We start from the raw sequence: 13689 nt of genomic DNA, 5'->3' as shown, positions 1-13689 counted from the left end.
AAAATGTCAAAGAATGCCAAAACACCAGACCTGATGACAATCTGGTATCACAAATGTTTGTAGTTATCATACAAATTGTGTCAAAAGTCCTCCAAAATGATCTTTCAAACCCTTCTGTTGAGGTTCACCACATTGTTTCACTCCCTAAAAATGTGTGAATGAAGTTGGACAGGTTTTTAAAGTGAAAAGTGTGGGTGTTCAAAGCCATTTTGGTTTGAAGTCACAGTATCCTTCCCCTTATTTGCCTGACATTAAAGCATGAGTAACAGACAACACACCCACTGGTGTCAACACGTCCTCACCTTGTGCACAGCATTTTCGTGACTGCGGGGAGATTTAGACATACGAGCGGACATCAGCGTTGGAAACATTTTTCTTTTGCATGCCATCATGCGCTGGTTGCTGGCTGGATACTGTGGGCTTGCTTTGATCAGTATGTCAGGTAATGTGAACTCTTCCAATACGATCAATTTAATAAGCGACTGAAAAATTAAAACGATGCAAACGACAATTAGAGACTTTGCATTGAACATTAGGGAAAAGCTGAATGTAACCACAGCAATATAATTAGCCAAAGAATTTCAAAATGCTTAATGCAGTCATTATATTGTAGTTCTATGCCTGTTTTAACGCAGCTCCACTGCATACGAGTTTTGCATGTTATTTTTGACTCCACTGTGCCATTACTTCCTGGCCATCTGGGGGGAAAGAGGAAGTTGTCTTCTGAGACAAAGACTGATGTAGTCTTGTTTATTTTTCTGTAAACACGGCATAACTAAGACCAAGTTATCCCACTCAATCACCTGACCATCAAGTCGCTTTATGGCAGTCGCAGTCTGTTGTTAAAGGAAAAGCTCATGAAGATAAATAATGTGAAGGAAAAGGTAAAAAAAAATCAGATAAAAAATAAACAGCACACACTAAAACAAACAATTACATCAGACTTGAACAATAAAATCAACACAACTTTGACGTGGTGCATGACTTCTATTATCCTCTGCCGCAGTGTTTAGAGCTCACACAATCAGTCAATTAATTTAATTATCAGTTAATTTTAATTGATGACTTTACATCAATCACTTAGTGGGTCACTTTACAAAAAAGCTTTAATTAGTCATTTATCAGGTAAGCAGTCTGTGGATGCAGGTTCTCAAATAGAAGAATTTGCTGCTTGTAAATTTTAGATCTATCTATCTAGTTTTTTTCACTTTTAGTTGGACAAAATATGAAATGTGGAACCATTGCCTTGAACTCTGGGAACACATGAAGGGCATTTCTTCCTTTTAACATTTTTTTGTACATGTTAATCGATTAAAAAATAGTCAACACACTAATCCTGAACAAAATCATGAGTTGCAAGCCCCAATCACTAATCACGACATCAACATCCTAATCGCTGCAAGCAAATATAGGAGTGTGAATACTTTTGTTTTTCAACAGGAGTGTGGGAATAAAGAAGCCTAAGATGAAAACACAATCCCATTATTTGAGTACATATGATTTTTGGATTCTAACATGTAAGCCTGAGCGCATCCTTTACAACAATGTGTTCCATCCATTGTGTCATCTGTAAAATTACCCTAAGATGTCTGATTTCACTAATTACTAACTGGGGCTTAATTCTACAGGTCACAGATTTCTGGGGACAGCAAAACAAGCTGATGCTGTTTTAGTAAAGAAGTCAGGAAATAACTGGCCTTTTTCCAGGGCTCACTCTTGAAATAGTACATTTCCGTCGAAGTACATTGCTTTTCTTGGCATTAAATGTGATGTCAAAGTCAGCCATATGTCGTGAGCATTCAGTATACCTTCAACTGCTGAAGACCAGCACTGCAGGGACAAAATACAGCCAAACAATCTGCATACATGTTTGTCTAGAGAGACAGTAACTGCTGCTGCAAAGTGTCATTGTCTCTCAACTTTCTTTTGTGCAGTGGCCCTAAATGATGCCCTGATGGTCACCCAGAAGCCCCGCGCCTTGGCTATGAGACCTCACAGCTTCCTGAACATTTTCTGTCACTCCAAGCAACACCCGAGAAACAATGTGACATGGTACAAGGCAGATGAGTACAATTCTGAACAAAGAGAAGAGATAAAGAGAGGAGACAGGATTCAAGCTTTGACTGATCCGACTCAGGGCCCCTATCTCTACATCAACGATCTACGCATGGAGGACAGAGGGGTGTACTACTGCAAGATGGAGAATAAATGGGGACCTGGGACTGCAGTTCATGTTGCCAGTAAGCACTGAGACAACATATGCTTTAGCAAAACCTACAGACATGTGAAGCATTATTACTTTGAGTATTAATTTAATGTAATCTATTGGGGTGGTCTCTACCAGTTTACTTATGAAAACACATCTACATCATGCATCTTTCCTTTCACAGGACCACTTAGCCATTCCCATGCGCTGTACAGGACCCAGATGAAGGATGCGCTCATTATTCTCCAGGGCTTGCTGTTGGCTGTTAGTATTGCTGCTATACTGCTACGCAAGCGACATGTGGTGAGGAACAAGATGACGACAACACTTCTGTGCTTTATCAGACTGTACTGCTGGTTACTGTAGGACTTGCAAAGGAATAAGATGCAATAGAACTGAGGATGAGCACACCAATATTCATATTCAGTGTGAGGATAAACTAAAATCAATGTCAAAGTAAGTGAGACAAACTTCCTCTTTATCTCATTTCCTTAAAGGAAATCTTAGCTTTTTAGACTACAATAGGCAAAAGGTCTCACAAAATGTCTCCGCTATAGAAATATGAACAGATCACAGCCAAAACACAGGCCTACCTGCATTTGGCTGGTGCTGATACTGATAATCATGAACAAGTTCCCAGAGCCAAAGACAGCAAGATAGAGAGATAGATCGATAAATCAATTGACAAACTCAGTAGAGTCTCTGAAAATAACTGATCTTGGTGGAAATAGATATAAATTACATGAACGTCATTGTCATTTACTAACAACTCAAAGTTCATAAAGGATCAAAACCACAGTTAAAAGTCGTGGTTAATTATAATATAGCGCCCCCTGCCGAACCAAGGAGGTATGGGATCAATATGAGCTGTACAGTACAGTATCTCGAGACAGTAGGAGTACAATTACTTCTGATTTCAGTCAATATCAATGACAAGTTTGACTTTATACAATGATTCACTGCAAGTCAGAGGCAGATATATACTTTTTACTCCACTATTTTATAACTTTTTCAAGTACTTTGCAGATTTGAATTAATCACAACACAAAAACAATAATAAACAAAAATAGATAATAACGTATTATTACATATTATAAGCAAATTTACAAGCTAATAAAACTGCACTACACCAGATAACAATATTGCCAATAAACATAAGCATTATGTTTAGTTATTGAGTAGGTTAGTCATTATAGATAGATAGACAGATAGATGGATGCTAGCCATGCAAGTAAGGTTGAGTCAAAATCAAACAAACAAACAAACAAAAAACCTAACAATTACTGCAATACAAAAAAAGAAACCTGGGAATAGAGACTAAACTAAAACTAGGACCCTGCTCTCCAAATTCATTAGTGCTGGTGGGAAATACACCACCACTACACCTGTAGCATTAGCTGTTAGCGTGGTATCTCCTGCATTGATTAGCTTGGCTAATAAAATCCACCGCAGTACTACCTGTTGCTGTGCTTGTAAAGTCATACATCTAACCACTACTAACTACATATTAAGTGTAGATGGTAGCCGTTTTATGCACACAAATACCGCTTTGCTCACCACACATCATATTGCCAGGACAGGTAACAGCACATAACAGCTAACGCTAGGTTAGCTAACGTAACACAGCTAGCCATAAGCGCGCCGATAATGGTAAAGAATGAATACCAGTGGCCATTACCGGCATGAGCCTTATTTAACATGACTTGTGATAATTCAACAGAGCTACCCAAGCGCGAAGACTCACCCAAATTAGCTGCACATCTGAAGGTCTTGATTTGACAGTAAAAGCACCGGCCACCATGAAGTCAGCGCTCCGCTGCGGCTTCCGCAGCAAAAGGCCTGACTGTCTGTGCGGTTAGCTAAATGATAGCCACTGACAATAAAGTAGCTTACAAACGTATTTTGTCATCCTTCCTCTTCACCTGAGGGTGTCCAACCATTTCCCCAGGCAGATTTTAACGCTGGGCCTTTGGTGCGAGGGTACGCCACTGTAAGAAGTGTCGTTACGACCTAAAACTGCACAACTTTTACCCATTTTTCAATACAGTTTGATTTAGCCCGACTAGCTAGTCTTTCTTAGCATTTAGCTAGTGAGCTAACGTTCATTCCCAACCCAGCGGCAGTCACATTTTTGTATCATATACACTGTGTTTATCAATATCAGGCGCTAACATTCATTTTAATCTTTGTCATTTCTTTTTTTTAAATAGTTTGAAAACACGGACAGCTTATATGAGGAGCCGGAAACTGATCACATCTATGAGGTTTGTCTCTTTTTTCACAGTAATAATCGTTAAAGTCAGGTCATTTCTCTTTGCTATAGCTGGTCATTTAAGTTACTGTTCACGTTTGAGAAAACATGTCACACCTGTGTTTTTACATAAAAATACAAGTGCAAGAAACAGACGGACGCGCACCACTGAGTTCTTAACCACAATTGTATCTTGGTCTGTTTTTTGCATTTATCAGCACAGCGTGTTGAGTAAAGTGGAAGTAACATCACCTCCACTTTGCCTTTTTTGTAAGAACAATTACACAATAACTGTGGAAAGTTGCATTTGTGGATTAAAAATAGATTTTATTGCTGTAGTCTTCATGTAAAAAGTACAAGACAATTACTTCAAAAGGAAGCAGACAAACCTACATACATGGTCCCATAAAGTCCAAAAGAGAGAGAGACGAGTAGACAAAGTATTTAGAACAGGTTGTTTGTCGTCACGTCGCGAAAACATGATGAGCTTTTACTGAGTACCAAATACTGTTGTTCATAAGGGTGAAAATGCAAAAAAACTGACCAAAAAACACAGGCGAAAATGGCTCGTTAACTGTCTGCGGTCCCGAGTCGGCTACCGGTGGAAATGATGTAACATTAGCGACTGTTTTAAATCTATGGTGAAGATTGTTTTCCAGAGTTTGGTCGACGTAGCTGTTTGACTTTTAGGTACAGGCGTCGTCGTTCTGTACGAGCTGTTACTGATTTCTGCACTTTTCTGGAGGTCTGAGGTCTTGCAGGGTCCAAACCTCCTGCCGAGAAAAGCATGAACAAGCTTCTGTCACACAGAGAAAATGGTCAGGACAGTCAGAACCAACAGAGACGTTAATACAAATGATGTGAAAGATCTTTAAATGTCAACTATTCTGCTGTGACATTTAGCAGCTGCATATCTTTATCTTTGAGTCATGTCTTCATCATTATGCAAATTAAAGCTACACCAATATAACCTAACACAGTCATATACTGGGATCATCAAAGCCACATGGGACCGACACATATATATGCTAACTGACTAAAAATGACTTATTTCCGTCTCTCAGGGCTTGACAATCGAGACGTGTGGAGGAGGTCTGTATGAGGAACTGTCTGTGTATGCCCAGGCTGATGGCACTGAGGCCCCGTGGGAGTGAGACTGAACTCACCTCACCTCCCCTACAACCTCACAGTAACTTCATACTTGCAGGGTCTTGACTATAAGGGTCAGAGTCGTTGTCAAGAGTCCTTCGCCGGCTCGGTCACATGTGGAGAACTGTTGTTCTCTCCCAGTTTAAGGTTTGTTTGTAAATGTGCAGCAACATGCTTATTTTAAATTGCTTGATATATGTGCTGTTGATTTTATGCTATTAGTATGATATGAAGTCCAGAGAGGACTGAACAGTTCTGCAATTCAGGCTCATCGGCTGATATTTCAGTTAACATTTTGGTGCTTTTTTTTTCTGTTAAGTGTGTTTGATTTCCAAATGACTTCTCTGACTTGACTTGATTATTTAAGAACATGCTCATCACAAATGTGTGAGAGAAAATGTGTGTCATCAGAGCCTCAACAAAGCGTGACTTGTTCCTGTTATATGTAATATTAAAGAATCTGTTCGCCTTTTTTTATGTAAAGGAAATAAAAACAAGACAAGAAAATGTCCATTTGTGAGAGAATGTCTTATTTTTACTGGCTTTTGCAGTTATCCAGTGTAGGGGAACCAGTTTATTAAACCTCTAAGATAATGTTGCATTCGTTAATGAAATATGGGGCACCAACCTTCCTCAGCTAAGAAGGATTTTATTTATCATGTCTTATAATGCTGATGTAGTGACAACGGATGAACCAACAGTAGATCAGTCTGATAATCTGAAGCGTAAATTCTCAACACTCGCTTATATCCAGCTCAAAAGGACACGGCCTGACCACGACTTGAATGAAAAGGATTATTTATTAAACACAATAATGGGAATGAATATGAATAATGGATAAGATGACAAATGATATGGATAATACCAGGTCACACAAACAACGGCAGAGAGAAACTTATGGCAAAACAATGGCAGAATGAGTTTGGCCATCGTGAGAAGTAGGTTTACAGGAAAAATGGGGACGCAAATGTAACGTTGATTTCTTGAATGGATGGTTGAGAGAATTTAAGCAAACTGGAAAAACAAATATCATAATCTCATGGACCAACTCTTATTCAAACCCGCTTAAGCATGCCTACTTTGCCAGCGACGCTCCTGTAGATGTTTGCTCTGAACTGACACGAAGAGGCTCCGCGCTGCCGTCTGCCGGACGAACCAAGCAAACCACGGTTGAGAGCCGGTGTTGGACAGGGATGTCTCAGGAGCTGAGGATCTTCGGTGTCGGCTACAGGCAAGGAACGGCTTCTGATGGTTGTTTAACCCGGACCAGCGGGTCAGTAGCTGGCTGCAGGTCTTCGGTGCAGACAGTTGTTTGGCAACCGTTTAGCAAAGCTTTTGACTACTAATAATAAGATTGAGAAACTCTTCGATGGCCGGTCGAAAATGTCGACCGGCCAAAATTCTTATTACATGACTAGACTTTAACAACAAAAATATGAATTATGCGCCTTGGCGTGGCGAGCAAAAATTAAAGTTTCAAGAAGAGAACTAGAAAAGTACGTTTTCTGCAGAATTAAATCAAGCTACTCTATGCAGCAACAAAAAGACTGAGAAAACAGACGGAGCAGAAAAATAACTGAAAAACTAAACACAAAGGTCTTAAAGAAACTCTGCGGAAAACAGATGGAAGAGACAGAAGAAAGATCAAGGCACGAACTTACTAAAACAACTCACTTGACTGAACGGAGGGTCTGCTACATGCTGCAGCTGATACACCTGTTCCAGGGCGTGTCTAATCAATAGGCCGTCACACATGTGGGATGGTTCACCTCATAGAGCGAGAATTTATTAATGATTCATACGAGGGGCTCACCTGCTTCTCACTATGGTCAATCGAATATATTTGAAATTATCAATTTTCAATAGCATTTCAACATTGTTTACAGCATGCGTCAGACACCTTGGATGACTAATGACAACATTCAACAATAAACATGATAACATTTCCTAATACTAATCCTAATAAACATGATGACTAAAGGTATGACTTTAATCTGTTTGATCAGTTACAGGCCAGTTCTGCTGCAAGTATATTCATTAATAAAGATCTATGATGTATGAGTCCTCAATCATTAGATGAATAAATAAATACATTAATAGATAAATAAATAGACTGCATGTAAGTAAATAAGTGATCACATTCAGAATGTGACAGATGACAGATGTTAGTTGGTGCTGTGCAGATCACATTGAAACCCCTCAGATTTAGATTCATCCTTTTTGTTAATATAGTAGGAATAAAAACTGTCAACACATTTCTATTTGCTGAAGAATTTTTATTGTCAGTAACATAAGAAAATGTCAAAAATGTCAAATTTTGCTCGAAGCAAATGAAAGAAAATAAGATTTATCAACACCAACAGATGAGATAGATACATAAAGGAGTCAATAATTAGATAAATACATAAATATGTCAATAAATAAATAAATGTGTAGCAATCATTGAATAAATACGCTACTCAATAATTAGATAAATAAATAAATAAATAGACTACATGTAAGTGAATAAGTGATCACATTCAGAATGTGACAGATGACAGATGTTAGTTGGTGCTGGGCAGAGATGAAATCAGCTGGTCTGCTCTCAACAGGTGTTTTTTGACCTGCTGTCTGATCAGCTCCCAGGCCTCTGCACTGTGGCCCTGCAGACACAAGAACAAGTCATTTAAACCTCACAGATACTCCACGTGGATCAATAGATGGATAAAAAAAAAAAAATAGAAAGACAAACTCACCAGTTTCTTGAGGACACTGCGTGAGAGTCTTGTGAAATACCGCTGCAGCTTCATGTTCTTGGGGTTGTGGCTCCCGATCTGAATGAATTGCAAGAAAAACTGTATTTGAAAAATACGCTTTACCTGTTTCACCTGTGATGTGTTCAAAGAAATGTTCATTCCACCGTCACTGGAGCCGTTAACCTGCACATCTGTCAGGACTTCGGTGCAACAGAGGCAGAGAGCCCAGCTCAGCGGTGTCAGTGAAAGTGAGTTTGTACTTACACAGGAGCGAAGGCCGTCAGCCTGCTGCGTTACTACATTGATGAAGGTCTCCATCGTGACCTCCTCCCATGGTGCCGAGCTGTGATCCTCCTCAAACAGGGCAGCCGTCTCGTCCAGAATCTGAACTGTGAAAGCAACTTTATCCTCAGCCTGGAAGAAGAAGAAGAAGAAGAAGAAGAAGAAGAAGAAGAAGAAGAAGAAGAAAGGGAGAACAAATCAATCTTCACTTCTTATATTTTGCAGTTACAGCTGCAGCAGACAAAAGCTGAGGATGACTCACTGCTGCTTCGGACGCCTGGTCGTACAGCTCATTAGGGAAGGCCGCGGTGTTCCCTGCTGCAGCATCCCCAGTGGAGTTGGTGGAGTTATCAGCCTGCATCACACACACAAACACACACGTCACGTGCTGAGGGAAACGCACAGTGAACTCGTTCAATGAGGAGAATTCAGCCACTTGAGACAATATCCAAAGAAGTCCACTTACCATCATGTCCAGCTGCTCCAAATAGTCTTCACTGTGCTCTTTGAATTTATGTGTCATCCATCTGCAGCTCAGCGAGGAGGCTGCGCTGAACACACTGAGAGCCAGGCACACGAAGAGGATCCTGTAGAGCATGTTGAAAAAGGCAGAAAGCGTCTTTGAATGGAGCAGATTGAGATGTGTCTTGATGTTGTACTGAGCAGACCTGCAGCGCTCATTTATGCTGCAGCAGACGCACCTATTTCACTTTCGACACGCATACAACATATATACTCCGTACATATTTCGGATCTGAACCACTGCCCGTTTGGAAAAACTTTCCCACGATAAAAACATAAACAAATTTCACAGCAAAGCTAAAAAAAAAAAAAAAAAAATCACGTCCGCTGCACAAAAGGCTGAACAACAGGCTGCTCTTCTGTTCTACCTCCAATATTTCTATACATTGACACAGATCACTGTTCATGCTGGAATAGTTTATGATAATGAATCTTTCAAACGGTGGGATTATTATATTATTGCGTGTTTTAAGGCAAAATCAGAAAATTAAAGACGGAAAAAATAATTGTTTTTGAATTTAAATCGCCGTCGTTGATAATGTTTTCAGGCTCTTTTAACATTTAATCATCGACTGAAGTGTTTCTAGTGTTTCGTGTTTCGCATATTTCTGAGGAGTCGTCATCACCTGTCACCTGCCATCGCATGAGTCACTGTTGCTGCTCTACCACTTGTTACCTGTGGATCCGTTAATAGTCTTTAATGACTGAGCAGCAGTGCGCCCGCGGTGAGTCGAGCGGGAGTTCCCAGGCGGTGAAACAGAAAGCGGCTCCGCGGCTCCGACCTCCTGCCCGACGCTCATTCACTTCAGCTGCTCGGTGACATTTCAGCTTGTTTTAACGAGAATTTGGCTTCTGCTGCGTCACGAGCACACGGCCTGTGCACGAGGGGATTCTCCTTCACCTTTGGATTAACGCATTAGGGCCCATTTTCAGCCTGAAACGAAGCAAGATGAAAATCACATTTTATTTATTATGTATATATGAGGCCTGTCCGCACACACACAGAAATGAGTAAAGATGAACAGAGAGCATAATGAATAAATAGAGGTACATAAAATAAAATGAGAAACTGTACAAAAGCAATTAAAGACAAAATTACAAGGCAAGAGAGACACTGGTGTGATTAGTAAGTCAACAAGGTGTAAACAGCGCACGCGAGAATAACAGATATTAACTAGGCAACACCTTTGTTTCTGTATTAAAATAGAAATATAATCTAGTATAATGTACTAAAACAGTATTAGCATGTCATATGGGATATAAAATGTAAAATATAAGGGCGCATAGGCCTATTTACAGCATAACATAGTACAGAGTATTAACATAATATCATATAACAACAGTATTTGCTTTCCTTCGGCTTTACTTTTTATTGTATGGTATAAACAGAGAATTTTAAATGATGATAATTAGAAGATTTAATTCAGAAAACGAATTTTCTCTGTGGTGTTAGTGAATTGCAAAACCTGGTTCGGTATTTCAGCTTCCAAGCCTCCATCACAGCCAGCATTGTGTTCCTGTGGCAAACACTCACTCAGTATATCACAAAGACACCGGTTCAAATCCCAAATGTGTGACGTTTCACGTGTGCGCAGAGGTTTAGAGCCGCGTACATGTGGTGGACATGTATGCGTGTCGAAAGTGAAACAGGTGCGCCTGCTGCAGCATAAATGAGCGCTGCAGGTCTGCTCAGTACAACATCAAGACACATCTCAATCTGCTCCATTCAAAGACGCTTTCTGCCTTTTTCAACATGCTCTACAGGATCCTCTTCGTGTGCCTGGCTCTCAGTCTGTTCAGCGCAGCCTCCTCGCTGAGCTGCAGATGGATGACACATAAATTCAAAGAGCACAGTGAAGACTATTTGGAGCAGCTGGACATGATGGTAAGTGGACTTCTTTGGATATTGTCTCAAGTGGCTGAATTCTCCTCATTGAACGAGTTCACTGTGCGTTTCCCTCAGCACGTGACGTGTGTGTTTGTGTGTGTGATGCAGGCTGATAACTCCACCAACTCCACTGGGGATGCTGCAGCAGGGAACACCGCGGCCTTCCCTAATGAGCTGTACGACCAGGCGTCCGAAGCAGCAGTGAGTCATCCTCAGCTTTTGTCTGCTGCAGCTGTAACTGCAAAATATAAGAAGTGAAGATTGATTTGTTCTCCCTTTCTTCTTCTTCTTCTTCTTCTTCTTCTTCTTCTTCTTCTTCTTCTTCTTCCAGGCTGAGGATAAAGTTGCTTTCACAGTTCAGATTCTGGACGAGACGGCTGCCCTGTTTGAGGAGGATCACAGCTCGGCACCATGGGAGGAGGTCACGATGGAGACCTTCATCAATGTAGTAACGCAGCAGGCTGACGGCCTTCGCTCCTGTGTAAGTACAAACTCACTGTCACTGACACCGCTGAGCTGGGCTCTCTGCCTCTGTTGCACCGAAGTCCTGACAGATGTGCAGGTTAACGGCTCCAGTGACGGTGGAATGAACATTTCTTTGAACACATCACAGGTGAAACAGGTAAAGCGTATTTTTCAAATACAGTTTTTCTTGCAATTCATTCAGATCGGGAGCCACAACCCCAAGAACATGAAGCTGCAGCGGTATTTCACAAGACTCTCACGCAGTGTCCTCAAGAAACTGGTGAGTTTGTCTTTCTATTTTTTTTATCCATGTATTGATCCACGTGGAGTATCTGTGAGGTTTAAATGACTTGTTCTTGTGTCTGCAGGGCCACAGTGCAGAGGCCTGGGAGCTGATCAGACAGCAGGTCAAAAAACACCTGTTGAGAGCAGACCAGCTGATTTCATCTCTGCCCAGCACCAACTAACATCTGTCATCTGTCACATTCTGAATGTGATCACTTATTCACTTACATGCAGTCTATTTATTTATTTATTTATTGAGTAGCGTATTTATTCAATGATTGCTACACATTTATTTATTTATTGACATATTTATGTATTTATCTAATTATTGACTCCTTTATGTATCTATCTCATCTGTTGGTGTTGATAAATCTTATTTTCTTTCATTTGCTTCGAGCAAAATTTGACATTTTTGACATTTTCTTATGTTACTGACAATAAAAATTCTTCAGCAAATAGAAATGTGTTGACAGTTTTTATTCCTACTATATTAACAAAAAGGATGAATCTAAATCTGAGGGGTTTCAATGTGATTAAAAGAAGAAAGAAAAACAAATACTTTCTGTCATAAAAATGTAGATTTATTTTTATGATTGTTCGCTATTTTTGTGAAATAAATTACCCTTTACCTCACATGGATTAAAAAACCTCCAAATGAAACAAGTCCCCATGTTAATATTAAAGTCATAATATGTGACAAAAGATTTTAAGTAGATATTACTTCATAAAAAACATCACCAATATGGATTCGACACATACCATCAAGTAATTCTACTGTACTCACATATATTTCACATTACATTTCACTTTACATCTGATATAACATATTTATCCTCTTTTATTATATTAGATGTTATTGTATAGATATGTATTATATTACATTAATATATTACAATGTGTATTATTTCTACTTATTACATTCTAGACTATATTCATTATGGTTTTGGTATAAATATGTATTATATGAATACAGAGAAGCACGTATAGCCTGATATATACATTTGGAAAGTATCATTAAATTATTATACTTTCATGACTTTGAAAGGAAGACGCAAAATTCGTTTTTCTTGACTGAAATCCGTCTCATTCGGATTATTTATTTATTTATTTATTTAAATCTGATAGTTTACCTGTTTTGTATTTTTAAAATTTGAGGACAAAAATTCGTTTTTAGGCCATTTATTACTGCCATTATATTATGAGGTTCGATATCATAACATTCATGATTAAAATTATAAAACTGCATACGTGACTGCAGTGTGTCCACATAGCCAATCAAAACACGAGATAAGAAGAGAAAGCGGAAGTGGCCGCCACCTGTGCTACGTCACAGTGACGTCAACGGATTGTAATGTGAAAATCACCGCTCTGGTAATCAAACACTCTGTAGGATGTTTTCTGTTTTCTGTTTTTTTCCCTTTACAAAACAAAAACCTTTCCCCCCCAAACAATATAAATGATTTCTGACCATTATTTTATCAGTCTCCCTTTTATTTCCTTAATTTGGAACAACAATTAAAGGCGAAGTAAACCTTTAAACGTGCAGAGAGAAAATTCAGGTGTTGCATCAACACCAGGACGTAATTACGCACAGATGAACAGAGAAAAAATAAATAATCAATAACATAGAACATAGTGTATAAAATACAAAGAAAAATTGAAATAAAAACCACGCAAAAGCATATAACACACTGGACTGGATGTTTTATCATGTTTACACCTGTCACTGCCCATGTTTCACCTGAGAAATTTCCTGTGTTTTTTAAGGTTTCGTCGTAACGGGTGAGAAAATTTTAGGATAGAATTAAGAGGGTCATGTTCATTGAAAAACACAAAAGTTTCAGGGGATCAAACTCAGAGATGAAATGCATAATTGGACTATGGCGCCGCCTGTTGAACAAAGACA

The 13689-nt window shown here is 39.4% G+C and overlaps 3 protein-coding genes across 3 annotated transcripts; 2 read left to right on the top strand and 1 right to left on the bottom strand.

Annotated features, from left to right (window-relative positions):
• The first annotated feature begins 280 nt into the window (after positions 1-280).
• On the top strand, positions 281-6091 carry cd79b (CD79b molecule, immunoglobulin-associated beta). The gene is made up of 5 exons (XM_076759807.1): positions 281-442; positions 1935-2240; positions 2391-2509; positions 4417-4470; positions 5522-6091. The coding sequence occupies exons 1-5, from the start codon at positions 391-393 to the stop codon at positions 5609-5611; spliced, it is 621 nt and encodes a 206-aa protein (XP_076615922.1). The 5' UTR covers positions 281-390; the 3' UTR covers positions 5612-6091.
• A 2058-nt stretch (positions 6092-8149) lies between these two features.
• Positions 8150-9221, bottom strand: ifnphi4 (interferon phi 4). The gene is made up of 5 exons (XM_076760298.1): positions 9090-9221; positions 8886-8978; positions 8606-8755; positions 8342-8419; positions 8150-8248 (listed from the first exon to the last, which is right to left on the bottom strand). The coding sequence occupies exons 1-5, from the start codon at positions 9219-9221 to the stop codon at positions 8150-8152; spliced, it is 552 nt and encodes a 183-aa protein (XP_076616413.1).
• Positions 9222-10898: 1677 nt separating this feature from the next.
• Positions 10899-11965, top strand: LOC143339186 (interferon a3-like). The gene is made up of 5 exons (XM_076760282.1): positions 10899-11030; positions 11142-11234; positions 11365-11514; positions 11701-11778; positions 11867-11965. Exons 1-5 carry the CDS (start codon positions 10899-10901, stop codon positions 11963-11965), a joined length of 552 nt encoding a protein of 183 aa, XP_076616397.1.
• Positions 11966-13689: the final 1724 nt, after the last annotated feature.

This window comes from Chaetodon auriga, chromosome 20 (genome assembly GCF_051107435.1).
Source record: "Chaetodon auriga isolate fChaAug3 chromosome 20, fChaAug3.hap1, whole genome shotgun sequence".
NCBI lineage: Eukaryota > Metazoa > Chordata > Actinopteri > Chaetodontiformes > Chaetodontidae > Chaetodon > Chaetodon auriga.
Note: the sequence above shows the minus strand (reverse complement) of the source record. Positions and strands in the feature narration are given on the sequence as shown.